Source organism: Cyprinus carpio, chromosome A6, assembly GCF_018340385.1.
Source record: "Cyprinus carpio isolate SPL01 chromosome A6, ASM1834038v1, whole genome shotgun sequence".
Taxonomy (NCBI): domain Eukaryota; kingdom Metazoa; phylum Chordata; class Actinopteri; order Cypriniformes; family Cyprinidae; genus Cyprinus; species Cyprinus carpio.
Window position 1 is genome coordinate 23,344,237 of NC_056577.1, and position 27,390 is coordinate 23,371,626.

The 27,390-nt window shown below is 37.1% G+C and overlaps 4 protein-coding genes across 5 annotated transcripts in view; 1 reads left to right on the forward strand and 3 right to left on the reverse strand.

The window, feature by feature from the left end:
* LOC109091037 (cytoplasmic FMR1-interacting protein 1 homolog) overlaps positions 1–15,729 on the forward strand; it is a 34,694-nt gene extending 18,965 nt beyond the window's left edge. Inside the window, exons 14-31 of the mRNA XM_042758509.1 lie at positions 125–291; positions 380–527; positions 1,698–1,851; positions 2,564–2,720; positions 2,805–2,901; positions 3,003–3,079; positions 3,209–3,317; positions 3,412–3,531; positions 3,957–4,156; positions 5,801–5,888; positions 9,574–9,717; positions 10,135–10,225; positions 11,230–11,360; positions 13,191–13,263; positions 13,376–13,470; positions 14,315–14,553; positions 14,656–14,803; positions 14,898–15,729. Coding sequence (XP_042614443.1) covers positions 125–291; positions 380–527; positions 1,698–1,851; positions 2,564–2,720; positions 2,805–2,901; positions 3,003–3,079; positions 3,209–3,317; positions 3,412–3,531; positions 3,957–4,156; positions 5,801–5,888; positions 9,574–9,717; positions 10,135–10,225; positions 11,230–11,360; positions 13,191–13,263; positions 13,376–13,470; positions 14,315–14,553; positions 14,656–14,803; positions 14,898–15,062 — 2,403 coding nt within the window. The 3' untranslated portion in view covers positions 15,063–15,729. The remainder of the gene's footprint in view (positions 1–124; positions 292–379; positions 528–1,697; positions 1,852–2,563; positions 2,721–2,804; positions 2,902–3,002; positions 3,080–3,208; positions 3,318–3,411; positions 3,532–3,956; positions 4,157–5,800; positions 5,889–9,573; positions 9,718–10,134; positions 10,226–11,229; positions 11,361–13,190; positions 13,264–13,375; positions 13,471–14,314; positions 14,554–14,655; positions 14,804–14,897) is intronic.
* Positions 5,925–9,004, reverse strand: LOC109091374 (fibronectin type III domain-containing protein 9-like). Its single transcript, XM_019105134.2, has 2 exons — positions 8,733–9,004; positions 5,925–7,329 (listed from the first exon to the last, which is right to left on the reverse strand). Exon 2 carries the CDS (start codon positions 7,231–7,233, stop codon positions 6,568–6,570), a length of 666 nt encoding a protein of 221 aa, XP_018960679.1. The 5' UTR covers positions 7,234–7,329; positions 8,733–9,004; the 3' UTR covers positions 5,925–6,567.
* Positions 15,730–16,587: 858 nt separating the features above from the next.
* On the reverse strand, positions 16,588–22,309 carry LOC109091375 (magnesium transporter NIPA2-like). 2 transcript variants are annotated; one of them, XM_019105136.2, is made up of 6 exons: positions 22,144–22,309; positions 21,106–21,333; positions 19,686–19,742; positions 19,460–19,550; positions 18,524–18,684; positions 16,588–17,629 (listed from the first exon to the last, which is right to left on the reverse strand). In XM_019105136.2, exons 2-6 carry the CDS (start codon positions 21,242–21,244, stop codon positions 16,974–16,976), a joined length of 1,104 nt encoding a protein of 367 aa, XP_018960681.1. In that variant the 5' UTR covers positions 21,245–21,333; positions 22,144–22,309; the 3' UTR covers positions 16,588–16,973. The 2 variants fall into 2 exon arrangements, with proteins under 2 accessions (XP_018960681.1, XP_018960680.1); XM_019105135.2 differs by lacking the exon at positions 22,144–22,309 and adding an exon at positions 21,445–21,972.
* A 1,594-nt stretch (positions 22,310–23,903) lies between these two features.
* On the reverse strand, positions 23,904–26,624 carry nipa1 (NIPA magnesium transporter 1). Its single transcript, XM_019105137.2, has 5 exons — positions 26,320–26,624; positions 26,139–26,186; positions 25,962–26,052; positions 25,600–25,760; positions 23,904–24,628 (listed from the first exon to the last, which is right to left on the reverse strand). The coding sequence occupies exons 1-5, from the start codon at positions 26,432–26,434 to the stop codon at positions 24,123–24,125; spliced, it is 921 nt and encodes a 306-aa protein (XP_018960682.1). The 5' UTR covers positions 26,435–26,624; the 3' UTR covers positions 23,904–24,122.
* Positions 26,625–27,390: the final 766 nt, after the last annotated feature.

A 27,390-nucleotide genomic window follows, 5' to 3' on the forward strand; every position in this document is an offset into this window, starting at 1 on the left:
GAACTTTTGTCAAGTGTTCATTGTTAAGTGACTGATTGTTTAGTGTATCTGAAGTGAACTCTGAAGAGTTTGTGTCCGTGTTCCAGTACTCTGCTTGAATGTGCTTCTGTCTACTTGTGTTTAGGTCATCGCCATGATAAAGGGCCTGCAGGTGCTGATGGGCCGTATGGAGAGCGTGTTCAACCACGCCATCCGTCACACCATCTACGCAGCTCTGCAAGACTTTGCCCAGGTAACACTCAGAGAACCGCTCCGCCAGGCCATCAAGAGGAAGAAGAACGTCATTCAGAGGTACAACAGAGCACCAAACCGGATGATCTTTCTGTCTTCCAGCTCTAGTTGTTTAAGTCTCTTTTGGCTGCCTTTGACTTTGTTGCAGCGTCCTCCAGGCCATCCGTAAGACCATCTGTGACTGGGAGGCTGGCAGAGAGCCACATAATGACCCAGCACTGCGGGGCGAGAAGGACCCTAAAGGGGGATTTGATATCAAAGTTCCTCGTCGTGCCGTAGGACCCTCCAGCACTCAAGTATGTGGCTCTTTAATTCCCAATTTCTATACTATAAAAGATAGAAACATTCTACAAAAATTTAGACAATGTAGCACTTACAGAGCATGTATGACAGTAACACACTTTAGAACTCGGTTACCTTCAAATGTCTGTAGTTATGATTTGCATTCTGCATGCAATGGCATGTGAATTTTTTCATTTTTCATTTTCACCTTATACAACTCCTTACCTGAAACAACCTAACCAGTCATACTGCTATATGCTTTTTCTACCTTTTCCACGCACACACACAGCTAAACCCAGTGTCATTCAGAAGAGCTTGTAATCTTCCACTCGCTTCTGCTGCAGATGTTGCATGAAGCACGGTTGATCCGGTGTGGCATGGAAGGGTGTCGTATTGAATGTCAATAGCGCCTCGGGGATTTGAGCTGTAATCGGTTCTGCCTCTCAACGTGATCTCAGTGCTTTGCTACTGGAATTTTTGAGAGAGATTCATACATGTGTCCTGATTGAACTGTCAGTTTAATTTGATGAAGTATGTGTTGAGGATTGTTCCCATGCTGCATTGTTTTTAGTGTGGATTGATTTCAAGCTTTTTTGTCATTGCCTTGAGCTCTGTATGATTATGGTTGAATTTCACCTCAGGAGGCTCACTGCTCTGAACTAGGCTGGCATTGAGGCCTGAAATTTTGGCTTTGTGTACAATACCAGTTTCTGGTGCATCGGAATTAGACTAATACCTCAGTGGGTAGTTAACTGTTAGAGACCTCCTTGATTATACAGACAGTATTTGATCCATTCATGTCTCATGTTGAAGGGTTTTTCAAACGGGAACAAAAAGGAGTAAATATTATTATTTTATTTTTTTGGTAGTTCACAAGTATTATGATTTTAATGAAATATGCTTAGTGTAAAAAAATCCCAGTCATACTTTGTTCAAGACCATTTGACCCAAACAATAACTGTGTACATAGCCTCTCACTATTTGAATACAGTGCTACACACAGGGGAGCTTTGACATCTGTGTGTCCTCCATCAGCACGTTAATGCACTCAGACCAGAATGCAAAAGAGGTCCACCTGTGACAAGATGACCAGCGCAGAATGCGGCTGTGAATGTGTGTCGAGGGGTGACTAAACATGCATGTGCGAAGAGTAAAGGACTTCCTCTTTCTGTTCCTCTGTGTAGCTGTATATGGTCAGGACAATGCTGGAGTCTCTGGTCGCTGATAAGAGCGGCTCAAAGAAGACTCTGCGCAGTAGTTTGGAGGGTCCGACCATCCTGGACATCGAGAAGTTCCATCGCGAATCATTTTTCTACACTCACCTGCTCAATTTCAGTGGTAAGGAATAGTCTAAATGGCCGTTCACGCCAATATAGACATTTGTTTACAGCATTCAAACCTTTAAACTACAGTAAAACCAATGTGTGATTACTGTGTTTTTATTGTCCAACTATACAGCTATACTTTTTTTTTTTAACCAACCTTTTTCATACCATTACTCATCAGTACCCATTATTGACCTTTTCTGTGTCCACAAAGGCCTAAGAAGGTATATAGACACTTAAGCTACATTTATAAATGTGTGAATGCCATTGCTTTAGCAAATGGCTTTTATTTTAAAGAGAGATCGCACAAATGCGCTGTCAAACTGTAGTAAGCAGCAGAAGTATTTTACAGTTTTTGTCAAATAAAGTTTGTTAGTTTTCATATCATAAAACAATAGATTATATAAAATTATTTAATCAAAATAAAAGTGTACGTTTTTTTTAATGAAAATTGTGACCATATTTTCTTGTCTGTTGTTGTATATCCAAGTGAAACAGAATCTCAAATTAGAAAAAGTATAGGATGGCACTTGATTTTGTCCATCAGGAATTTATTAAATCTATAGGGAATTGATGATCATGGGGATGTTGTTTTTTCAACTAATTCTCCTCAATTATTTGTAATTAACATGTTAGTGTTCCATTAAAAAATGGCCATTGTATTTGGTTGAATGCAGATGGTGTTAAGAATGTTTTGTGTCTTACTAATGTGTGATGTGTTGCAGAGACACTGCAGCAGTGCTGTGATTTGTCCCAGCTCTGGTTCCGTGAGTTCTTTCTGGAGCTCACAATGGGTCGCCGCATTCAGTTCCCAATTGAGATGTCCGTGCCCTGGATCCTTACCGACCACATCCTGGAGACTAAAGAGGCCTCTATGATGGAGTGAGAACCAAAAATACAATTAATACATGTGCAAAAAAGAATGCTTTTATGAAATATGCTTCTAAGTATGTCTGATCTCTACAGGTATGTGTTGTATTCATTGGATCTGTACAATGACAGCGCACACTATGCTCTCACAAAGTTTAAAAAGCAGTTTCTTTATGATGAGATTGAAGCTGAGGTAAAATCCCTCTTGAAAATCCTTTGAAGCAGTTGCCAATTTCATTTCTTTTACTCCAGTTTCAGTGTTTGTGAGTCTGGATTATTTTCTCTTTCTCGTAGGTGAACCTCTGCTTTGACCAGTTTGTCTATAAACTTGCTGATCAAATTTTTGCTTACTACAAGGTTCTTGCCGGAAGGTAAGTCTGTCTGTTTAAAAGCCTTATTCGGACAGAATTTGTTTTCAGGGCAAATATGTAACACAATTTTTCTGTAGTAATGGAAGTTAATTTGGGGACTTAAAAATGTGCTTTATTTTCTCTCTGTAGCCTCCTTCTGGATAAGAGACTAAGAGCTGAATGTAAGAATCAGGGCGCCAACATCTCATGGCCTTCCTCCAATCGTTACGAGACACTTCTCAAACAGAGACATGTCCAGGTAAGGACAACCACTGTTCTGTTTACACATTCAGTACTGTTTATTAATGCTGTTTTCAAGTCCGCTCATCTTGTTTTGTTCTTTTCTCTTGCAGCTCCTTGGACGATCGATCGACCTGAACCGTCTGATCACCCAGCGAGTGTCTTCAGCGCTGTACAAATCCCTAGAGCTCGCCATCAACCGCTTTGAGAGCGAGGACCTCACTTCCATCATGGTGCCTTATACTTTAAAATCTCTTTTTATTGAAATTTGCAGTTTTCAGTTTCTTATAGAGAGACCCTGAATTTGCTCAGCAATAATAAATAAAAAAAGCCGGGAATAAATGAGCATAAGCTGCCAGAGAGTGCATAATTTATAATGTTTGCTTCCTATATGTGTAACAGTAGCTTCTGTGAACAAAGCGGGTTTGTGTGCGGGTGCTAATATATAGACATTTGAATAGACGTCTGACTGTGACGCATACGTTGCCATGCATGAAATTGTTCCAAAGCTCATTATCGGTTTTCATACAAACGGTTGTTGGAGGTCTATGTGTGCTTCTGAATAGAAATGCGTTGTTGATCAATGTTATTGTTGTGTCAGAAAGTGAGAGGGTATTTGTTTGTTCCAATTGATCATCTTTTGTCTGTCTTTGATCAGGAGTTGGAGGGTTTGTTGGAGATAAACCGGCTGACCCATAAGCTCCTCAGTAAGTATTTAACACTGGACAGTATCGACACCATGTTCCGTGAGGCAAACCACAACGTATCCGCACCTTATGGCAGAATCACTCTCCATGTCTTCTGGGAACTCAACTATGACTTCTTGCCCAACTACTGTTACAATGGCTCCACGAACAGGTGGGTAGGGAGGGCCCCGTAAACTTTTAATTTTATTTAACTTTATTTAGAAATAATTATAATAATGGTTATGTTTATAGCCCTTATTGGACAAGGATGCGTTTTAGGATGTTTATATATATATATATATATATATATATATATATATATATATATATATATATATATATATATATATATATATATATAAACATCCTAAAACGCATCCTTGTTTAAGGCTTAATTAAATCAGAGAATTAATTCTGGTAATTAACACCTTTAATATAAAATATTAAATACTAATATTAAAAAATTATGCAGGCTCTACTAATCTTAAATGACAGGGTTGTGCAATAATATAATTTATAATGTCATAAATGGACAGCACTTTAACAACTATATTAGTCATAACATAGACATAATTTTCAGGCTTAAGCTGATGCAATATGTATTTATTCATCCATATTTCAGTTAAACAGACGTGATTGACATTAAAAGTCAGATTGCATAGAAAATTTCTTTGATCACTTGCCAAAAAGCCAGATGCATGAGACTTTTAAATGAAGATGGAGCATTGCTTTCATCTTTAATTTTTTAGAGAATGGTTAATTATTAAGTTAATTCATTAGTTATTGATAATCAGTCTATGCTGAAAGTCTATGATCATTTCAACCAGTACAAAGACTGTTATGTTTCAGATACATTTCTCCACGTTTGAGAGACATTCTTGTACATAAATTTTTGTTTGCAGTTTTTGAGAAGTGTGTAATCTGCTCCAAGTGGAGGCAAATCAGTTACCTTTTTATTAATTTTTCTCCTGTGAATTGAGTGTTTGTCTGCCTTCTGCGGTTGGATCCATCACTTTTTTTTTGTAACTGTCAAATAACACAAATACAATCTTTTTACTGAGCACAAGGTACAATCTGACCGATATATCAAATTTGACTGTAAGTGAGAAAAACAAAGAGAGCTTTGTAAGGAACCATAGTGAGTTGAGAAATATTCCAAATACTGAATTGTACAGTGTTCAAGATGGGCTATATAGAACAGGCGTGAAGGTAGGCCATAAAAGAGTCTGAAGATAGACCTATTGATGACAAATTCATCAAAACCCCATCAGGGTTCAGCTGTTGTCTCAATACAGCTCATAACTGGTAGCTGGATGCCATCTCTTTTTCAGTTCCAGAAACTGAGACAGACTGTTGGCTTCAGCACCGGCATGCAGAAGGTCCCAGCTTGTCCCTGAGAATTTTTTTATTATTTTTGATAAAGCATGAATGACAATCATTGTGCTGCTTGATTCTCAGTAGACTCTCAGAGAGATGGATGGGTACAGAGAGCTCAGTGATTCCACTTTTCACCTGCTCCTGTTGTATTACACTCACACCCACAAATAACTTCCATCTTCTAAAAGTTGGTCATGTCACAGCATATATTTATAGCTTTTTTTTTATCATTTTCCCTTAGAAACATGTTCCGTTGAAAGCTGCAATTTGACTTGTGTGATGAGTTTTTTCACTGTATTGTTACTTGTGAATAGGGCAAGAGTGGACATGCTGATAACAGCCTTATTGAACAGAATTGACAATGACTGGACGACAAACCCAGTAATACAAAAATGACTAAATAAAGATTTTTTTAAAACAATTTTCCCCCATCCTTTAGGTTTGTTCGCACTGTGCTGCCATTTTCACAAGAGTTTCAGAGAGACAAGCCTGCCAATGCCCAGCCACAGTACCTGTATGGCTCAAAGGTGGGTTTGCATGAGTTTAAATATCACTGACATCTATTACATCTCCAGCATTCACTTGAGTTACATTATGCCTCAAACATAACATACAGGGAAATTGTTTTTATTAAGCAAGGTTAGATGAGTAGGCACAGTACATTTCAAGCATAGTAGAATTTCAGTTCAGCTAACACAAAACAGACAGACTATCAACTCACAAAGACGATAAACACTTATATATCCATTAAAGGTAAAGGTGCACTAAACAATTTAAAGTTTTAGTGGCTCTTGCAAAACCAATATGGCAGTGGTATTTAACTTTAAACTGACATATACTCTACAGACACGATGGTGTTTATAGGTGACCCATATTATGTAGAAATATACATTTTCAAATGGTAATTATTATAATAATGCTAACAAATTGAACCATTGTAGACATATACCAAAAAAACATAAATAACACTGCAGTTTGTAGAATTGTATTGTAAGCCAAGGGGCCTCCTTCAGTTTCCTTTTTTAATAAGTTAGTGATGTTTTCATCTGACATTTTAATGCTAATTTAACCTCATCAGCCCAGCTCGACTGTCCAAGTCTCATTTTCTCAAAATGGTTTCAACCCCAGTGATTGTCCTCATTGTGTAAGTTCTAATAGTTAGAATTTTTGGGGTCAATGCATCCAAGTAACAATTTGGTGTCCTAGTTATTCTGACCCGGGGCCAAATCTGTGTTTATTACTTGGTGTTCGAAGTTCACAACCCTGCCCCTTTGCCATTTCTCTGCTGTGCTCCGCTCTAAAAGGATTCTCAATCACCGTTGCGTTCTGAGAGTCTTCCCCCCCACAACCGGACATGTATAGACCTTTTCTTCCTTCGCTTCCCATGTTCCCACCCATGGGGGTCAGAGCCAGGTGTGGAGGGTTCGGACCTGACTGGCTGCCTCTTTCTGGGTCCCTTTTTGCTGGACACATGGTGTGGAGACATCCCCAAAGCAGAGCCACAGCAATGATCAGCAACAGGATGCTGCTGGCCAGCCAGACTCCCATTGCCAGATCCCTGCCACTCTCACTAAGTTCAGTGCCCTCATTTAGAGTACTGAAGACCTGGCACTGCTCTCTGGTGGGATTGGCGGACTGGCAGGTGACACAGAGGATGTAAGTGGTCTGTGGACTGAGGTTGCCCAGACTGGTGGATGTCTGGCTCACAGGAACTCTGTCCTCCCGCAGGAAGCTCTTGCGCGTGTAACCCATCAGCAGGCTGTTCCAGTTAGGGTGATACATGACGCTGTAGAATGTGTCCACGCAGCCTGGGGATGATGGCCAGCTGACGATGGCAGAGGTGGCTGTGATGTTTTGAATGGTGATAGTCATGTTGAGTTTGTTTTTAGGTTGAAACTTTGTCTCTTATGCACACACAGTTTGATGATGTAGGCTAGTTTGACACGACATGCAATGATTTTGAAGGATCTGGAAGAATAGAGGAGGGGAAAAAGCATTTATTCAAATCAGTTCTAACCTTGAATGTTGTACAACAAGACCTTAATAGATTAGTAATGGGCTTGCTTCTGGAATAAAAGCATGTTTTTAAAGAATTTGGAAACCTTCAGTTGTTGGTTTCAGGACTGAAATTGATTTTGAATTGAAGTGCTTTGTCAAAAGGATTTAATCAGAAAACACTGGCTGGGGACGGGTATATAAAAAATACAGCTTTGCTATACACACTGCAGATGTTTTGAACATTTTTGCAGCAGTTGTGTGTTGTACTGTTCTTTTTGGTTTAATTTGTCTTTCATATTGAAATAATTAACATTGAAAATGGTTTTGTAGGTAACACACAAGGAGGCTTTTTTCATGGTTATATCCTCTTTTGTAATTTCAATTTTCTTTTGTATTCAAGTACAATTGCCCTGCTCTATCATGGTGTTAGGAAAAGCAGATTTATCTAGAAGGGAAAAGCACTAGGTTAAGTACAAGAACAGATTTTTTTATTCATCCGCCTTGATTACTTTGTATCAATTTTTTTTCTCTTCAGAACTAGGTATCTAAAGCAGGATTATGTGAATGAGTTGAACAGAAATTTCCAATTGACATTACATCCATGTGTATCCCCTTGTCAAGAAAAAGGTTCTAAAAGATTCTCTCATGTAATTATAAATGAATGGCATTACAGCCCAATAAATATAATTGAGGTTCTGTTTTAAAAATGTTCTGGTATATATAACAAGCAGTTATTTATTCAGTCTTCACTGTTCTAATATCAGACATGCATTATGAATGATCAAACACTGCTGCATGATTATTCTTTATTTATAAACATTTATTTATGTTTAACATCATCTGCTTTATCTCCAAGATTTCTGCTGCTTTGAAATTTCTGGATATTTATATTTTGCTAAAAATATGAATTAGTTTCTTTATAGTAGTTGCCATAAGTCCTTTTTTTTCTTTGCTGCTCAAACCTTTGGTTTGTTTGAAGCCCATTAAATCAATCAATAAAACACCACATTGGACTTGTGCGGATGATTGGTGACTCTGTATGCCACACACGCATGCTGTAATTACGCGGCAGTCAGTAGTACCGTACGAAAGCTTAAACACTAATCATTTTGATCTTCCAGAAACACACTGTCGATAACGCTTAGAAAGGTCTGAGGAAAACAGGACGTGTATTCTCAGCAAACACACTTCTCTCTTTCCATTCTTTTTCAAATCCACACAGCTGTTAAACATTTTCTGTAGTAGTATTTTCAGACAGTACTTGTCAGAATTTTACCATTGTTTACAGGTGAGCCACACATTTCTTTTTTCAACAGATACACAGGTGTCTCTGAGAAAACTGAGATTGAGAGATAAAGGAGCAAAAATCTTACCGTAAAAGATGAGATGAGTCACTTCATATATAGATCATCTCGCTGTTGCAGACAGAATCCCCCTGAAGCATTCAGAGTGTGACCTGTGGCTGTCTCTGTTTGGCATGGCTCAGGTCTCCTGCAGAAAGAGCTCCACATCCACACCGCTGCACAGAAAAGCTCTTCTATCTGATTAGAACAGCAGACGGCACATAAAGCAGAGAGAGAGAGAGTGAGAGAGAGTGCAGTGGGCAAGGGGAGACGACACATCAATGTTTTACATAGAATTCATTTTTTTTAGAATGCAATTACAGCTAGGAGGGCTTGAACTCTCTCTGGTTCAGCCTCATCTCTTACACATCATTTCTCCCTCAGCCATTGGAGAAATACATGGCATTTTTCCTCCCCCACTCTGTTCTCAATTACTCCCTCAGACTGGTGACCTGTCTCCTCTGACTCACTGCCACAACACCAACAGACATGTATGCTCATGAATTTATGATTAATCATTAATCAGTCAACTTGCAATTATTGCATTCGAATTAAAAGAACAGAAGGAAGCTTGTTTCTTTCCAGTTTTGTTACTTCTCTAAAGTATTTTACTTTGTCAGCCATTGTGTAAAAAAAAGAATATAGAAATCTAAAAATGTGTGTTTGTGGTGTTGTTGTTGTTGGCGGCGTACAGCAAGACCGTACATATTGTTTTCTTTGTAATGAACTAGTGTCAAAGACATAATTTACTTTCATTACATGTACACATGACTAAGTGACAAACAAATCAAACTCTGCCTCAACGTGAAACCTTGAGTTTTGTTCCAGGCATTCCATAACTTGCTCTCTTTTCTTTTTCATGATGATTCAGGCCTTGAATTTGGCGTACAGTAGCGTATACAGCCTCTACCGGAACTTCGTGGGACCTCCACATATTAAGGCTATCTGCAGACTTCTAGGATACCAGGGCATCGCTGTGGTGATGGAAGAGCTGTTAAAGGTCGTCAAAAGCCTGGTACGTGCATAAGCATGCAAACTGAAGTTTGTGTATGGATATCTGGGGGTTTTTGCAAGACCCTGGACAAAAACTTTTCTAATCAGCAGCTCTCAAACATACGAGAAGAAATGCATGGTGTATTTAATAATCATGTTGAGCCACATTCCCACTTGAACTTCTCAAATGATGCCTTAATTGTAGTGGTTTCCAATAGTGGAGGAATGTGGTTTATACCAAATTTCTATTTTCGTGATGCATCAGATCATTTATAAGGATCTTAACTGAATCTGATCATTGTTTGGAGCTAATTTTTTACACCACTAATCTAACTTTAAAGTATAAAGAATAAAAGATAAAGTTCAGGATTTGTGGGCATTAGCAACATTTTTGCTGAAATTGCCTTGTCATCTTGTTTTTTTTTTTTTTTTGGTGCAGCTTCAGGGCACCATTCTGCAGTATGTGAAGACCCTGATGGAAGTGATGCCCAAGATATGCCGTCTGCCTCGCCACGAGTACGGCTCGCCAGGTGAAAATTGCATTCTTTGGACACTCTTAAGCAAGCCATTTATTTTCTGAACCAAGAGAGACACTTTGACCCTGTGTAAATATGAGCTCCCTCTATCACCAAATAGAAGATAAGCACGGAATCATTAAGCTTTCATAAATCCAACTGTGCTGCTGGGCAGATTGGCTGTCTGCAGTGTGTCAGTCACACAGTAGTGCTTTTAGCAGAGCTTATGCAGCAGACACTGGGTGTGTTTGACTTAATCAGACTCCTCTAGACTTGAGAAGGTTTGGTAATTGCCTCTTGCTCTCTTTCTCCCTTTCCTTGTTTGTTATTACTTTCTGGGTGACTATACTGAAAGGGTGCGCTCCACACTGAAATCAGGACTGTGTCTGATTATGTGGGCTTCAGACAGTCTGGACAAAAAGAAATGAAAGGAAAGATGAAATAAAGTGGGTGGAGGGGAGAGAGAAAGGCACAGGGTAGAAAAAACGGCAAAGGCTTCTGCTTGTAAGAGCATTACTTATTTTTGGATTATTGGGATTAGACATTAATTATTTTTGGTATTCTTGGGAGTAGTAGGTGTATAGATTCCTACTGTTTTACAGAAATTTTAAAGACTGATAATATAAGATATAACTGCAAAATGTGTGTATACATACATGAAGCTGTCTTGTTTTCAGATTGAAATCTAATGAGCCTTAATACAAGAAAAATTAAGTGAGTTTATTTTTACCTGATCTTAAAGATTTCTTAAAATCTTACATTTACCTGTTTTTCATAAGACCTCCAGAAACCCTGCCTTGGTCAAGTTAAGGTTAGTTTTAGGGCCTGGAGCAATATTACTATCAAATAGACATCCTGATTCTTAGGCACTAATTATTAGGGGATGCTGATCCAGGAAAATGATCTGTTTATGTGAATCACTGTGCAAATAGAGGAATAGTTATACTTCAATATTTCCTAAAACAACCCAAATGAGGCTGTCAATACAATGAAAGTATGATTTTGTCTCCCGGATGCAGGTATTCTGGAGTTCTTCCACCACCAGTTGAAGGACATTGTGGAGTATGCTGAGCTGAAGACCGTGTGCTTCCAGAACCTGAGGGAAGTTGGGAATGCTTTGCTCTTCTGCCTTCTGAGTGAACAGAGCTTGGTATGACCACTGAGCATTCACATTAGACTACAGAAAGTTCTCACTGCATCACTAAACCTTAGCAACTGTTGCCACCTGCTATAATCTTTTCTTTAAAGAAGAAATTCCAGCTCATGTAAAAGTATCCAATCTTTTTATTACCACTTTCAGTTCTTAAATTAAGCAGAGGGTCAATGCCTTCACCAAACAGATCTTCTACAGTAGATTAATAATGCGGTTTTGAAATATTTTTCTTAGAGGGAAGAATGTGGTAGTGAGCTTTACTAATTAACTTGGCATTACTTCCAGTAAGATGCATAACTTCACTAAAGTCTTCAATCATGAATTCATCTATTCATGTTTAAACTTTTTATGAATTATTCATGACTCCATGACAGGACAGAGCAATATATATATATACTGTATTGTGTTAATTAGGTGTGATTAATTATGGAAAAAATAACGTTAAAATTATTAACATATATAACACAGACCTGTACATCATCTTACATTGCATGCAGCTGTTGACAAACATGAAACAAAAAAACACCAAAATAACACATGCCATACAGTGATATTTTTTTTTACAAATATATATAATATATGCCCCCCCTCCTTAAATCCCAATTTAACACCTAGATATATTTCAAGAATTTATTAATAATTTATTAACAGTTCAATTCATTGAATTCATTATCAAGAATTAAACAATTTATGATCAAAACATTAAAACAAAACAAGAAGTTTCTTGGGTTTTCACTGCATAGTGGTTGGAACATCACTGCAGCATGGTTGAGAATATCTGACATTCATCCAGACTCTCAAGAGACTCTTCACAGATGTGATAAACTCCTGTTTAATTGCCAATCATTAGTCACAATTATGAATGTTACCCAGGGAGATGCTGTCTTCCACCACCATCCACATTTAAACATCAACAATCAAGGGTTGTCTGGTAAAATAGAGCCAAAACTTGCTAGAGAAAACCTCTTAGCCTGTGTGAAAGTACCTGCTCTGCCTGATGGCAAGGTCAATGCAATCAATGCAGTCGGCTGTAATTCACTGCATTTTAATTTAAATGTCAACAGCCTCATCTGTAATAGCTCATGTCAGTGGTGTATGTGACTACATGGCTCCATCTGCTGGAACAGTACCTGGTTACCATAGAAATCTGTGCCAAGGGTTTCTCAAAGGCTTCATCGGACATGTTTTAAAACACCATTTTGACATGAAGTGCCATTTCTGTTTTTTCACCCTCTTGTGCTACAAAAGAATTCCTCTTTTTTTTTTCTTCTTCTTCTTCTTCAGTATGTGCCACAGTATGAATAAATCATGCCAGTTTCTGCAAGAGGTAGTTTGTCAAGAAGATATTCAGCTAAACAGCTAAATAAAATAAATATTTATCTAAATATATATAATCTTAATATTAAAATACATATGTAATATTTATCTCAATGCATAATATTATTTAAATCTAATATTAATCTCTCTTGCTGTATCACTTAATGGTTATTCCTTCCGCAGGCTAACCGCTAATCTTTTCTTTGTTTTTAGAGCCGTCTGAGAAGCCATGTTCTATACATTATATATATAATACTGCTATAACATGACAAAAGCTAAAATAAAATGCCAATGAACTATGCTTTTTTACTACATGTATTCATGTTTATGGATCAAACATTAAGCAAGTGACATGGCTTCTGTGCTTCATTTGTTAACCTGATTAAAACAATGCATTAATTGTCTCCGATTTAACTCACGATTTGAACCCATCGTTCCATACTTCTTTTTTTTTTTTGCACACATAAGATTGTTTCAGTTTGTGAAATGAGTTCTTGTCCTTTCCTGCAGTCTCAGGAGGAGGTGTGTGACTTGTTGCATGCAGCACCATTCCAGAACATCTTGCCAAGAGTTCACGTTAAAGGTAAGCTCATGTTTATGTATGCTGCAGAGGATAGGCAGTATTTTTAGCATGCTTTCTTTGAGCATTTCCTCATACATATCCAATAATCCTTTTACAACCTTTACTTGAGCAGAAGGTGAGCGTCTGGATGCAAAGATGAAGCGTTTGGAGGCCAAATACACTGCACTGCATATGGTGCCTCTAATTGAGCGTCTGGGAACCCCTCAGGTGGGTGAAACATTGCTGCGCTGACAGCCGCTTTAGTCGCGCTCTGCTGCTTTACTGCCTCCAGTACACACAGCTACCTGTTGATATTGTCATTAGCATCTCCGATTACATACCTTGATCTCATCCCTGAGACTTCCACATCCATTTTTTTATTTACGAGTTGTGTCAGTGGTAATGGGCAGTTTGATTATTTTCAAATACAAATGGTGATTTACTTGGTGATTTATCTTGGTAACTGCTGTTTTCTTACTTTATTATTTTATTACTTTTTGTTACATTAACTGGCATTTCTACAAAGGGAATCAGTAACCACACTCGTGCTTTGGTAAATCATGCTCTTTGAGAAAAAAAGTTGATGATATGACAAAAATGATTGGATAAGATCTTAACTATGACAAGGTCAAATTATCATGCTTTGGTAAATCATGCTTTTTGAGATAAAGATCTGAAATTATGAGATGAAAAGTCAATAAAAGTCAATCATGACTCACAATTCCAACTTTTTAGGTCATAATTATTAGATAAAAAGTCAGAATTAGGCATGCCATAATTGACATAGAAAGTCGACACTGAGATGCTTCATAATTGAATCAATTGTGAGACAAAAATGTAAAAGTTATGGCATCTCAGCGTTGACATTTTATGCCATCGTTATGATTCATTGTTAGAATTGTCACAATACCACTTAAGTGTGCTGACCTACTGTTCATATGCTTTGTAAATATGCTTTGAAGGACAAATCATCTGCCTTGACAAAATAAATACCATAATCACTGTTGAATGCAGACTTGAGTGAGCCGTACTGGTCTGATTTTAATCAATACCCTACACAATCTCTCATCAGCAAATTGCCATCGCCCGTGAGGGTGACCTGCTGACTAAAGAGCGCCTGTGCTGCGGTCTCTCCATATTCGAGGTCATTTTGACTCGCATCCGCGGTTATCTGGATGACCCAATCTGGCGCGGCCCATTGCCCAGCAACGGCGTGATGCACGTGGACGAATGCGTGGAGTTCCACAGGTTGTGGAGCGCCATGCAGTTTGTGTACTGCATCCCGGTGGGAGCACACGAGTTCACTGTTGAGTGAGTGCAAACTGATCACCGGTTCTTCTTGTCATGTAGAATGGCTGTTTACAGTAAGATTAGGATATTTGTGCTTTTTAAAGCATATCGATCTTCTTCTAGGCAATGTTTTGGAGATGGTCTGAACTGGGCCGGTTGCATGATTATCACATTGCTTGGACAGCACAGACGCTTTGATATCCTGGACTTCAGCTACCATCTCCTTAAGGTGCAGAAACATGACGGCAAAGATGAGATCATCAAGAGTGTGGTGAGTTTTTCCTTAATGAGTTTGATGTATATTTTATTCAACTTCTGCAGTCAAGACATCCACTAAACCATCTTTTTTTCCCCTCCCACTTTAGCCTCTAAAGAAAATGGTTGAACGAATTCGCAAGTTCCAGATTGTGAATGATGACATCTTCACAATTTTGAACAAGTACCTGAAATCTGGGGATGGAGAGAACATGCCAGTAGAACATGTGCGTTGCTTTCAGCCTCCGATCCATCAGTCCTTGGCCAGTAACTGAGATTGGCATACATTTGCTCCAATTAGAAGTGGAAGAGATGGTAGAGGGGAACATATTTAGCATCAAGTTTAGCCTCAAATTTAGGACCAGTTTCACTGTCACATTCTACTTAGAGACGCCTTTCTTACACCAGCCTGTAGTGTTCACAGAGCCAGTAAGTTGCCTTGTGATTATTCGAGTGTTTGGTAAGCACCGATCAGTTGTACCATTATTGGTTTTGCACGTGTGTCAGGCTTTGGTAAATTAGGCCAAAATGTGTTTTAAAATGATGTAGACAAACACGGCTCAGTTTTACTTAGTGTATGGCAGGAAGATTTTATTTTGTACACACTCGTGCCTTATTATAGATAAATGACTATTATCTTTTCTATTTTAATGATAGCACAGCACTACTCATTTTCATGTTTTATATTTGGGGAAAGCAGTGGGAAAGGGTCGGAAAATGGCCAAGTGGGTTTTATCAACTGATTATTTAAGCTTTTGCTGTGGTGAGAGACCAGCGGTATATTTCTGTGGTGCTTTTGAATGATTATATGCAAGATCTATTTCCTTCTGTTATCCTGAATAAAACTTCAAGCATAACCAAGTCCTTACTCTCAATAAACGTGCCTTTTTGTATTTGAATTATGTAATCAGATTTTAATTCAATAAATATGTATCAAACATGGTTTTCTGAGTTCTTTTTCTTCCACATCAAATGGGTTAAAGGACTAGTTCACACAAAATAAAAATGGTCATTGTTGGATCAATATGAGGGCTCCAAAAGTCTTAAGTGGGTCTCCTTTAGAGTTTAATTCCATCTCTAATCAAATAAACCTGAACCAGTTAATCAAGATCTTCAGGACTGCTTGAAAATCATTTTTTGAAGATGGTGAAGCAGGTTGGAAACATATTTTGCAGAACATTGGGTCTCCAGGAGCAGGGTTGAAGATGTTGGGACGATGAGGCTTATTGAAGTTATGTTTATTTTATTGATGACAGACGAGTGCGTCCCACATTATATAGATCAGTGGTGCATCCTGACGAGAATTAAACAATCTTAATTAAAACACTACACAATGACATGAAAAATTAACACCGCAAGATAGTAACAAAGTATTTAAATAAATAAAACCTAGTTTCAGGTGATAAAGCTGAACCATGAATGAAATCAGCGGATGCTCGAAAGCATGTTTAAATGTTCCGATGTGATTGTAATTTCAAAGGTTTAATAGTTATAGCAGAATCATCGTCATTTAGGAAAATGATCGCATGTGTTTGAAGAGATTGCGATCTTTTAATGATTAATCGTGCGTACATATGGACCTATATTTTTGTATGTCATATTTGTACCGAACCTCAAAATTAACAGCTTCCGGGATCCATGATTGCAATCCTGTACATGTATATTTGTTCAAGAGCTCAAATTTTCCGAATACATTTTAATTTGTTTTGTTAAATTTTGATCCATATTTAGGTTATTGATATGTCTGAAGATTTGGATTAATAATCACAACACTACTGATGACCCAAGAAGGTCTTCTCATTTCACTTGGATGTCTTTAATACAAAGTCAAAACAACTACATATTTTGTAGAAAGAAACTCAGTGCATGTAAATACAGATGTGTACATAAAATATAACAAAAGTCTCTTTAAAATGTACAGTTGTGTATTTACAGTGCTACATGAGGAATGATATTAAGCTTACCATGTAGTCTAGTTTGAAACAAAACAAAACAAAAATGAGCTAAACGAAACCCTTAGTACAATCGATTGGTCCATCTTTTTTGTATTTTGTATTTTTTGCGTTGGGAGTTGATTGTCTTAGGTTTTATCTCCTATCTGAAAAGGAAAGAAAAATGCTAAATGTCCATAGAGCAGCCAAAACATTTTCCTAGACCAACTGCTGCATACGGGTTCCTCACTGAACCTAAGAGACTGTCATCGTGCCGTTTCTTCTGGAGACGCTGTCGAAAGGCAACCCTGGCTCTCTGTCGTCAAAGTCCTCTGTGACATCATTATGTAGCAGCTCGTAACTGGAGTGGTTGTGAGCTGCCATGCCGTTTAATACAGGGCCATTCCTCTCGTCCTTCCTGATGGACACAGCCAGTGTCGCCAAGCTAATGCTAACGTCCTTAAAGGCGTGCAGCAGGAAGATGCCCACGATAATCGTAAGGAAGCCGCTCAGTGTGCCAATGATGTCATCGGTGCCCATGTGTTCCCATTCTTTGAACAATATGGCAGAGCAGGAGAGCACCGAGGTGGTGAAGAACACGTAGTAGATGGGCGTCACCAGGGATGTGTTAAAGATGTCCAGTGCTTTGTTCAGGTAGTTGATCTGTGTGCTAACACAAGCTATCAGGCTCAGCAGCAGCAGCCAGGCCAAAGGGTTTCGCAACACTGGCTTCCCAGAGATGGCCTCCTTAATGGTGATGCCCAATCCCTTCACACAGGAGACGGACAGAGCACCAATCACAGAGCAGATGGTGATGTAGACCAGGATGTTAGTCTGCCCGTGGCGTGGGCCCACTACGAAGATGAAGATGAGAGCTATAATGATGACAGCTGTCGCAAAGACCACGAAGCCTGGAGACAGATGGGAGAAAAGATAACAAATATGATTAGTTATATAAAGGAGTCTGTTTTATTATTAAAAATATAATATCAACATAAATATTTATGTATACAACTGTTTAAAATTTGTGGTCCGTAAAAAAGAAATTAATACATATATTCTGCAAGGATTCATTAAATTGATCAAAAAGTGATTTTACATTGTCACCAAAAAATAAATTTTCAATTAAATGCAGTTCTTTATGCATCAAAGAATCTTGAAAAAAACTGATGTCTGTTTCCATATGAAAATTAAATTGAATAATTGTTTTCTGAATTTATAATTAGATAATTGTCTGGAGAAATATTTAATCATATTAGAATGATTTCTGAATGATCATGTGACAATGGGTGCTTAAAATTCAGCTTCGTCATCACAGGAATAAAATAAAATGTATTTCTAGAATCAATGTAAATATAAAATGTATGGTATTTAAAAATGTGTTTATGTGGTTCATGTATTTTTGTTCATATAAATACAGCCCTTGCGAGCATGAGGCTTCTTTTTAAATGATAAATATTTCAGTGTTCTTGTTACATGTTACATGCATTTACTGTAGTAATAACAACAAGCAGTAAGCAGCTAACCCTAATCCTAACACTATAGTAGGTGAATGTTGTTAATTTATATTACTCAGTTCTTAAATGTATAACAAGGACAACTTAAAATCAAGTTTTACCAAAATTCTTACTGACCTCAAACTTTCTAATGGTTGTGTACCTGCAACCTGTGTAGTCTTATCAAGACCACAACAATGCATATTGATGCATATTACAAAATTCGAATTACTCCACAACACCGCTGAGCAAAAACAAGTTATTCACATTCTAGGAGGGCCTTCATTGTCTTTACATGTTGTGGTTTACCTGGATCAACCAGTTTTTTGGCCATGTCTTCCAGGCTGTCGATCTCCTCCTCTTGAGGCGCGTGTATCACCATGGTAGTGGAGCCCAGGATACTGAGCAGACAGCCAAGCTTCCCATGCAGGTTCAGCCTCTCTGTCAGGAAGTACGAGGACAGTACCGCACTGCAAAAACAGGCACGCATTAAACTTGACCAACTATCAAGGGATAGTTCACCCAAAAATTAACATTCTGTCTTTATTTACTCACCCTTAAGTAACAGTAATATATATATATATATTTATGTTATATTATGTATATATATATATATATATATATATATATATGTTGGTTTGGTCTTAAATCATGGAGTCATCTTGATGCCCCTTTAGAAGTTTGTTGTGAATACGGTAGGTTAGCTGAGACTTTGTGAATGATGTTGTAGCTTGTTTTTGTCCTTTTGAGAATCGAATATCTTTAACACTTTGGCATTGAGCATTACAAAATGCAATGTAAATACCAGCAATTCAGTAATAAACATGCAAATATGCATAATTAAAAAGTGCAACAGTTACAGTACGGTGTTCGGCAGTGGCCAAAAAGGACTTAAATGGTTCATTTTGAATCAATTTCTTCTTGTAAACTCAGAAATGTGGATTTGACCTTGGTTTTTGTCAAAACAAAAACAAAAAAACAAAAAAAAACAGCGGGGGATATTTACAGGGGTGGTGGGAGAAAAACACAGGCAGCAATAAAATCACAGACTAACCCCTTTAAATGTTGAAAATAGCTTACGATCAACATGAATCACTATAGTTCTGAGTCCAAGAGAGTAACATCCTTCCAAGCAATGCTGCATTTTTATAATACTATCCACCTGCTGTATCATTAAAACTGATCTGCACATTAACAATAAGCAGGTTTTTATAATTCTGAGAAATTCTCCAAAGGTTTACAGACCTGACAAGCACGCTGAGAGCCCCGAGAGGAGTGACGAGGGTGGCGGGAGCGAAGGCGTATGCAGCGAAATTGGCACCTTCGCCGGCCCCCACTGTCAAAGCAGAAAGAATCCAAGTAGTTACTTCCAAGAAGCTGAGCCTCAAACATGATAAATATATATTGTACGTGAACAGCTGCTTCGAGTTTGTCTTTAAGATGAAACTTAGTTGTTTAATCTGTCACTCACTTGATAACAAGCCAGCCCACCAAAGCCATTCTTTTAAGTATGCGTGACCTCCTTGACCTGGAAAGTGTAAAAGTATATTGGCATCAGCCATTGAAAAACTCAATGATGACTACTTGGTTCAAACATTATAATCCCTCAGAAATGATTGTAAATGTCAACACTTAAATAACTAAATGGCTACAACAAGGTTAAAGGTAAATGACATCACAGTTTAGCAATAATAAACTTTGTATCAGAGCTAAACAGAGGATCAGTAAGTTAGTCAATATGATTTTCTAATGTTTTTGACAGTCTCTTATGCTCACCAAGCCTGAAATTACTCGATCAAAAACACAGTTAAACAGTAAAACTGTAAAACATTAGTACAATTAAAAATGACTGTTTTCTATTTTAATATATTTTAAAATGTAATTTTCAGCATCTTCCGTGTCACATGATCCTTCAGAAATCATTCTAACATGCCGATTTGCTGCTCAAGACACGTTTATAATTATTATCAATGTTGAAAAACAGTTGTGATACTTTTTTCAGGATTGTTTTAAGAATTAAAAGTTCAACATAACAGCACTTATTTGAAATTTGTAACATTTAAAGTCTTCACTGTCAATTTTAATCAATTTAATGCATTCTTACTGAATAAAAGTATTAATTTCTTTTAAAAAATGATGTCAAACTTATGAATGGTAGTGTAAGTTCAAAACAAAATCAACTATATTAACTATAAAGGATGAACTATTTATTAAAATGAAAAAAGGGGTTATTAAAAAAACCTGGTTAACTGAAAGAAAATTTAATTCATTTTTACACACACACACACACACAAAAAAAAAAATCATTACACATAACTTCTTTTACTCTATGCACTAAATATGTATTCCATGATGGGCCATTTTCTATACATCCATGATGAATTATATAATCCGGAAACCCAACTATAACACTTTTTTTTTTATTTTCATTTATAAATACTAACTGAAAAACAAATTGAAATATTTAAATGTCAAAAATGCTTAAAAGGAGTTGTATTGCTTATGTTTGTTGTTTGACAATCAAATAATGCTATCAAAAAACTGGAATGAATAATACAGAGACTTCTCACTTCATACAAGCGAAAAGCAACTGGTTATAGTTCTTTTTTAACAGTAAAACTTTTTTTAAATGACATGAGTCCATACAGGGTTAAATATCTCAGTATGGTGAAGTCAGTGACATGGTAACAGAGTTAATGATTCATAAAAAGTGTGCAGCAAGTAAACTGTACAGTGCTGCACCTTTAAATTTAAACAATGACCGCTACAGAACAGGTGTGTCTGAATAAAACATCTCAATCATTTTCCCACCCATACCAGTTAAACCTCTGAGAGAGCGGTACATGTTTTCCAGACACTACTAGATCAAAACTTTACAAAAAGAAACATACCTGCCCGCATAGAGCCCTTTCTTGCCAGTCGAAGGAGTCCTTTCTTCTTTAAGATGAAACTACCGCCAATAAATATACTGGAACTTATAGCCAAAGCGAGGCCTATATAGAAATCATACTTTCCTCTGTCTTGACCCATAGTGCTGTCGGTAGAGTTTCCTCTCGTCACATTGACATACACACACCAAAGATTCAGTCCAGAGGAACAGTCTTGGCCAAATGCAAAACCTGGCAAGAAAGAAAAATACATAATCTTAAAAAAATCTTTAAAAAAAATCATAATCTTGAAATTAAGTTCCAGTGAGTTCCTAGTTGGAAAAAATAATAAAGTTATCATACCATTTTTATAAGAAACATTACACAGATTGCAGCTCAAACGATCTGAGGTTACATTCATGACAACCACACACACTGCCCAGAGGGAGAATGAAGAATGATAATGTGTGTGTACTGCACAATGAGTGACATCATAATCGGTACAGGAAATGACAACATAAACCACTACCCCTCGAAGTCCTACTAGTTACATATGATGACAGGAGGAAAATATTATCAGCGTATACCAATAGGGTTCATCCTAGTGACAAAGGCTCACTTTGTTCGAAACCTCCATGACTTTCGTCTCTTCCATACAACGAGTGTGAATGGTGGTGACTGAGATTGTCATTATGCATCTCTATGTATGTGTTCACGGAAGTTAAGCATTTAGGTTTGGATCAATAGTGAATAATGACTGAATGATCATTTTGATTGAACTAGCACTTTAAGAAGCGAGACACGAGCATACAGCTGATCCAGCAAACTTTACAGTACAATTAAGAACAACATCCCGTGTCCATTTTACTCAAGTATAAACAAGTTATCTTATAAGAGATAGTGTTTGGTTGCCGCGGCATCTTCTTGCCATAATGACAATTACAATGACAATTATTCATACAGCCGAACCCAGCCGGATAGCCTAGCCAATTAGCTGCACAATTCACAGCAAAACACACGCGTGGCTAACAGAGGTTATGAAGTCATTCACAGTAACGTTACCTTTTTGTAATGCTGTGATCAGGTCGACATCGTGTCCGGTCACAGAGATTCAACGATTTTAACTTTCACATTTTCTCGCGACCATGAAATTCATACGCGATGTTGACGCGAACCCATGTACGTCCACCTACACTGTAGCGATGTCCGATTCGTGAAAGAATCGTTCTTTTGATTCAAATCTTTTCATGGAATCAATCGGTTCACCAAACAGTCTGAACAATTCTTCCATAAATTCGACTGAATCTTTTAATTTATTTTTTTATTGCCAAGGTAAAAATACACATCCCGACAAATTAAACTGGATCCTTTAACAAAATAAATTAGAAAGGCATCACGTTTATTATCTTAGGAGTTTGGGAGTTGACAGTGACAATGAAAATAGGCTTTTGATGACTTACTTTAATACGATGAATGTGAAATTTCGGCAAGGAATAGTAAAATATTAATTATAAAATACTCGATTTTCTAGCCACCCACTCGACCGAGAACTTTTTCGGACCTGTCCACCTTGTAATGATCAGAGCAGATTAATAAGACTATTTGAAATGAATTGAGGATTTGACTGATGGGGTAGAATCAGAATGTTACAAATAAACCAAAAAAAAAAAAAACGACCTTGAAATATGTTTAAAATATTAACTTTTACATGAATATTACATTGATTGATATATTGTTTCATGTACATGCATATTATATTTAGGTTCAAAATCATGTTTAACGTTAAATTAGCTGAATCATATGCTACGCCGGTTGCCGATGCTGTAAATACGTCATGACGTCAAAGAGTCACTGAATTGTTCGAAAGAGCCGAAATGAGTCAGAATCAATAAGAAATCGGAAGCAGACGCGCACGCGCGGAATCTCTCTTTTGATTGGTCTTTAGTCGTCTTACGTCTTGTTAAAGTCTTCCTTTCATGCGTTTAAACATTGTAACCGAATGTAAAGTGAGTTTGTCTCATCAGTATAGAAATAGTTTTACTAATAAATATAATAAATCTGAAAAGGTCCCCTCCTCACCTAATATCAACATTTAAAAGTGTTTAATGCTGAGCTAGTGACGTAGATGTCCATAGGTAAACGTTGACTCAGGTGCAGTAACAGAGATAAACTAAAGCAGGGTCCTGAAGTGCCGATGTCCTGCAGAGTTTAGCTCCAACCCTGAAAAAGAGCTAAACTCTGCAGGACAGCGGCACAGGACTGACGTTGCCTATCCCTGAACTAAACGAATCACTTTTGACACTAAAACTGTTTTCATCCGGCAAAAATTCGCATCGTGCATTAAATGATAAAATAAAACGTTACTTTAAAGACATTAAAGGGTAAACCGTAAATACAACAAAAAATGTCCCTAATGGAATATATAAAATAACACACAACTTACTTTGGGAGTAAAATGATTTCCGTTCTTTGGTGGGACGGGATCAGAATACAGTAGGAAAGTCCATCGAATAGGAAGCCAATTGTTGTGTGGAGAGAGAAAAAAAAGAAAGAAAAAAAAAACCCTGCTTGTCGTTATCTTGCCATGCTTTCAATTACATTAAATTATTGATGGTAGACCGACCAAAACTGTCACCAAAGTTATTCCAGACGGAAATCCTGCAAGTGTTTTATTTATTTATTTATTTTTATTTTTATAAAACATGAAAACCATTCCTATTTAATTTTTTATTCATCTAGTTTATATATATATATATATATATATATATATATATATATATATATATATATATATATATATATATATATATATATATATATGATTTACATAATTGTTACTTTTTAAAATGTGGGCATTAAAACCAAGATAACCTAATTATGTTAGCAAAATTTCAAGATATAAATAAAATAAATTAATTTGTCCATGGCTGACTGTGCACGCACGCACAAACACACACAGTAATTAAACAATGATTAATTACTATTAATACATAATATCCAATCAATGTTTGTCAACTATTAATAAAAAAAATACTCATGAGTTACTCCTTTTTAGCTTTGGTTTGGCTCCAAGAAAATTTAGCTTCTTGAGAGATGCGCAATAAGGCAACGCCCACAGATACTGTGACAAAACCACACAGGATACCAAAACAGTCCACAATGCCAAGTGCTGTCCATTCCCTGAAGAGAATAGCAGAGGCCAGAATGACACAAGAGGTGAACGTCACATAGTAAATGGCCTCAAACATGTTAGAGCTAAAGCTCTCCAAGGCTTTGTTGATAAATGTGAACTGGATCAGAATACTGACTACAAGAATTCCCAGCAACCCCAGGAAGAGGTAAAGTGCTCTGCTATCACTTGTAGGTGTTCCGCTGAAGGCCTCCTGAGCAGTCAGTCCCAGACCTTTGCTGCTGGGCACAGTGAAACTCCCGAGGAGAGAACAAATGCCCACGTACACCATAATGTTGGATTTTCCGTGAGCTGGAGAAAGTCGGCCAATCAGTACGATCAGCAATAGGACCACCACTGAGATGTAGACCAGGAACACTGAAACAAGAATAGAAAGATCAGAAACCATTTTTGGTAATGTCTGAGAGTGAGTTAAGGATATTTCACCACACATGATTATGAAGCAGCACTAAGAGATTTCAGAGAAAACAAATGGATACAAAATCATTACTGCTCTATTGTTATTGATTTGAACTGAACCAACACTGAACAATGACACTGTTGTTAACAGCAGAATCTGAGCTGTCTCCATAGTTGAGTTTCCATAGTTGATTATTTCCTGTTTATTATTGTGAAACTTCTTTGACTTAATCTGTATTGTAAAAAGCACTATACAAGTAGAGGTGACTTGACTTGACACAAACTACAAAAACAGATCAGATAAGAGTTGCAGATGCTCTTATTCGCAGCAACCTACTTGACACTATTTGTGTGTTTTCGAAAAAAATGAGTTGCACAAAAGTACAATAATGGTTGATTTCCATAACTCTGCAATTCATTTATGCCTCAGTGTTCCTGTGGCTCAGTGGTAGAGCATTGCGTTAGCAGCGTAAAAGGTTGTGGGTTCGATTCCCAGAGAACACATGTTAGGTAAAAAATGTTAGCCTGAATGCACTGTAAGTTGCTTTGGATAAAAGCGTCTGCTAAATGCATTAATGTAAATGTAAATGTCAGGTATCCTGTGTGTGAGTGTTGTGTTATCAGTCCTAATTCCTATATCACCAAAAAATTAAAAATTTATCACGATTTACTCATACTTATATCATTCCAAACCTGTATGTTTCCAGCAGTGCACGAAAGAAGATATTTCTAAATAATGTTTTGGTTTCCATTGACTTTAATTGTATTTTTGGTCCATAAAATAATAATCAATGTGAACTTGAAACTGTTTGGTATAACAATATTCTTTAAAATAGCTTCTTTAGGATTTTGCATCCATTTAACCACTGGGCTACCACTGAGAATAGATGAATTAGGGCTCCACCAGACATGTTTTCTTTTTTTTATACCTGGGTCCATTAGTCTCTCTTCTAGTTCTGCTCTTGATGTGACATTTTCACTCTTGGGTGAGTGAATGATGAGCACAACTGAACCACAACAGCACAAAGCGCAGCCAAGTTTCCCTATGAGATTGAGATGTTCCTGAAGAAGCCAGGATGCCAGAATGGCCCTAATTAATAATGAATAAACAAAATCACATAAATCATTCCATTTCACAGTAAAGGTGCCCTGATATGCTAATGTAAATGTGACATAAATGTCAAATGTTGTTGTTGCTTTAATAATTACTTTGAAATTGCTCAGACCACTTCATCAAATGCATTTAAATTAGAGTAGAATGCCTTGAATATAATATAATAAAGAAATTCACCCAAAAAGGACACCAAGGGCTCCAAGGGGAGTGACCACAACTGCAGGTGCAACATTGTATGCCAGAAAATTTCCTATTTGTCCGATGATCACTATAAAAAGGCATCAATACACACTTTTAAACAACAATTATTAACAATTTATTTGTAGTAGTAGTCGTAGTAGAGGAAAGACTCACTTGCAATTGTACCACACCACCACACACAGTCAGTCAGGTAAGACCCACCTGTAGCAACATACAGCATCATGTACAGATCATTTTTTTAAAATATTAAATCTGGGTTTTCTTCATCTGGACAGGAAGTGTAACTTTGTTTTGGGACAAAATATGGGGATAATGGTCCTTTGATGTGAAATACCTGATTTGCGAGCTCGCAGTATCCCCTTCTTCTGTAGCACAAACGTGGATCCATTGATAAAACTGGACACGACAGCAATCGCAACACCAACTACTGGGAATGAAGCCTCGTCCATAAATGTATGCGGTTTTATGAACGGTCAATGTCAGTCTTTAAACCACTCTTTGATTTTACTGGTGCTGATGAGGGCCTCGTAGACCTGTTATGGTGTAGGATTTATTACTCGACTAGAAAGGCACACAAACATATGAACCATGAACCGATGTTCGGTACATCCCGGAAGTTTATTCCCAGGAGTTGACAAACGAGCGACCTCTGCTGGTTATAGGAGGGAGAGAGAGAGAGAGAGAGAGAGAGAGAGAGAGAGAGAGAGAGAGAGAGAGCGAGCTAAACAATATCTAATAAAGTGCAATCTAACAGATCAAATAAAAACAATGTAATTATTATATTTAAATATGTATTCTTGCATCATCTGAGTTTCACGACGATGCCTACAGTAAAAATATGCGGTGGCTGCGCAAGGCTTCAAACTGTTTAGAGCAGGTGGCGTTATAACATCAAGAGAGGCTTACATCTTTAAATTGGATATTTCTGATGCAGTCTCATTTCATTGAAAAAACTTATGATGTCACCTTCGGTTAATAAAAAAAATGTTATACTTTGACTTTAAAACTGGTAGTGTTAATGTAAAATTTATGGTTAATAACACTGCCGTTTTGGCCAATTGTTTTATAAATATATGCAAAAAAAAAAAAAAAAAAAAAAAAAAAAAAAAGGAAAGGAAATTGATGCTCTTCAAATCGCTTATAAATTTACCTTTTAAAAACATACATAAAATAGTATTCACCTAATTCTTTTATAATTTTGCTTATGCTGTTTTATGACCTCATATCAATTGTGAAACTATATTGAATAGTTGTACTTTTAAGAATTAATTTTTCGAAAACATCATGATCTCTTAAAAGAACCTAGTGAAATTTAAAAAGGAAATTAAATGATTAAAAACTAAAAAAAAAAAAAAATCGTGACCAGAACTGAAGATGATTTCCCTTAAACATTAGAAAATTTAGC

Coding starts and splice junctions, on each gene's coding strand:
- nipa1 (XM_019105137.2), bottom strand. CDS start 26,434: ATGGACGAGGCTTCATTCCCAGTAGTTGGTGTTGCGATTGCTGTCGTG. Junction 26,187..26,319: donor ACTGCGAGCTCGCAAATCAG/GTATTTCACATC, acceptor ATGTTGCTACAG/GTGGGTCTTACCTGACTGAC. Junction 25,761..25,961: donor GCCCTTGGTGTCCTTTTTGG/GTGAATTTCTTT, acceptor ATTATTAATTAG/GGCCATTCTGGCATCCTGGC.
- LOC109091375 (XM_019105135.2), bottom strand. CDS start 21,502: ATGAATGTAACCTCAGATCGTTTGAGCTGCAATCTGTGTAATGTTTCT. Junction 21,334..21,444: donor TAATGTTTCTTATAAAAATG/GTATGATAACTT, acceptor CTTTCTTGCCAG/GTTTTGCATTTGGCCAAGAC. Junction 19,551..19,685: donor GTGGGCTGGCTTGTTATCAA/GTGAGTGACAGA, acceptor CTGCTTTGACAG/TGGGGGCCGGCGAAGGTGCC.
- LOC109091374 (XM_019105134.2), bottom strand. CDS start 7,233: ATGACTATCACCATTCAAAACATCACAGCCACCTCTGCCATCGTCAGC.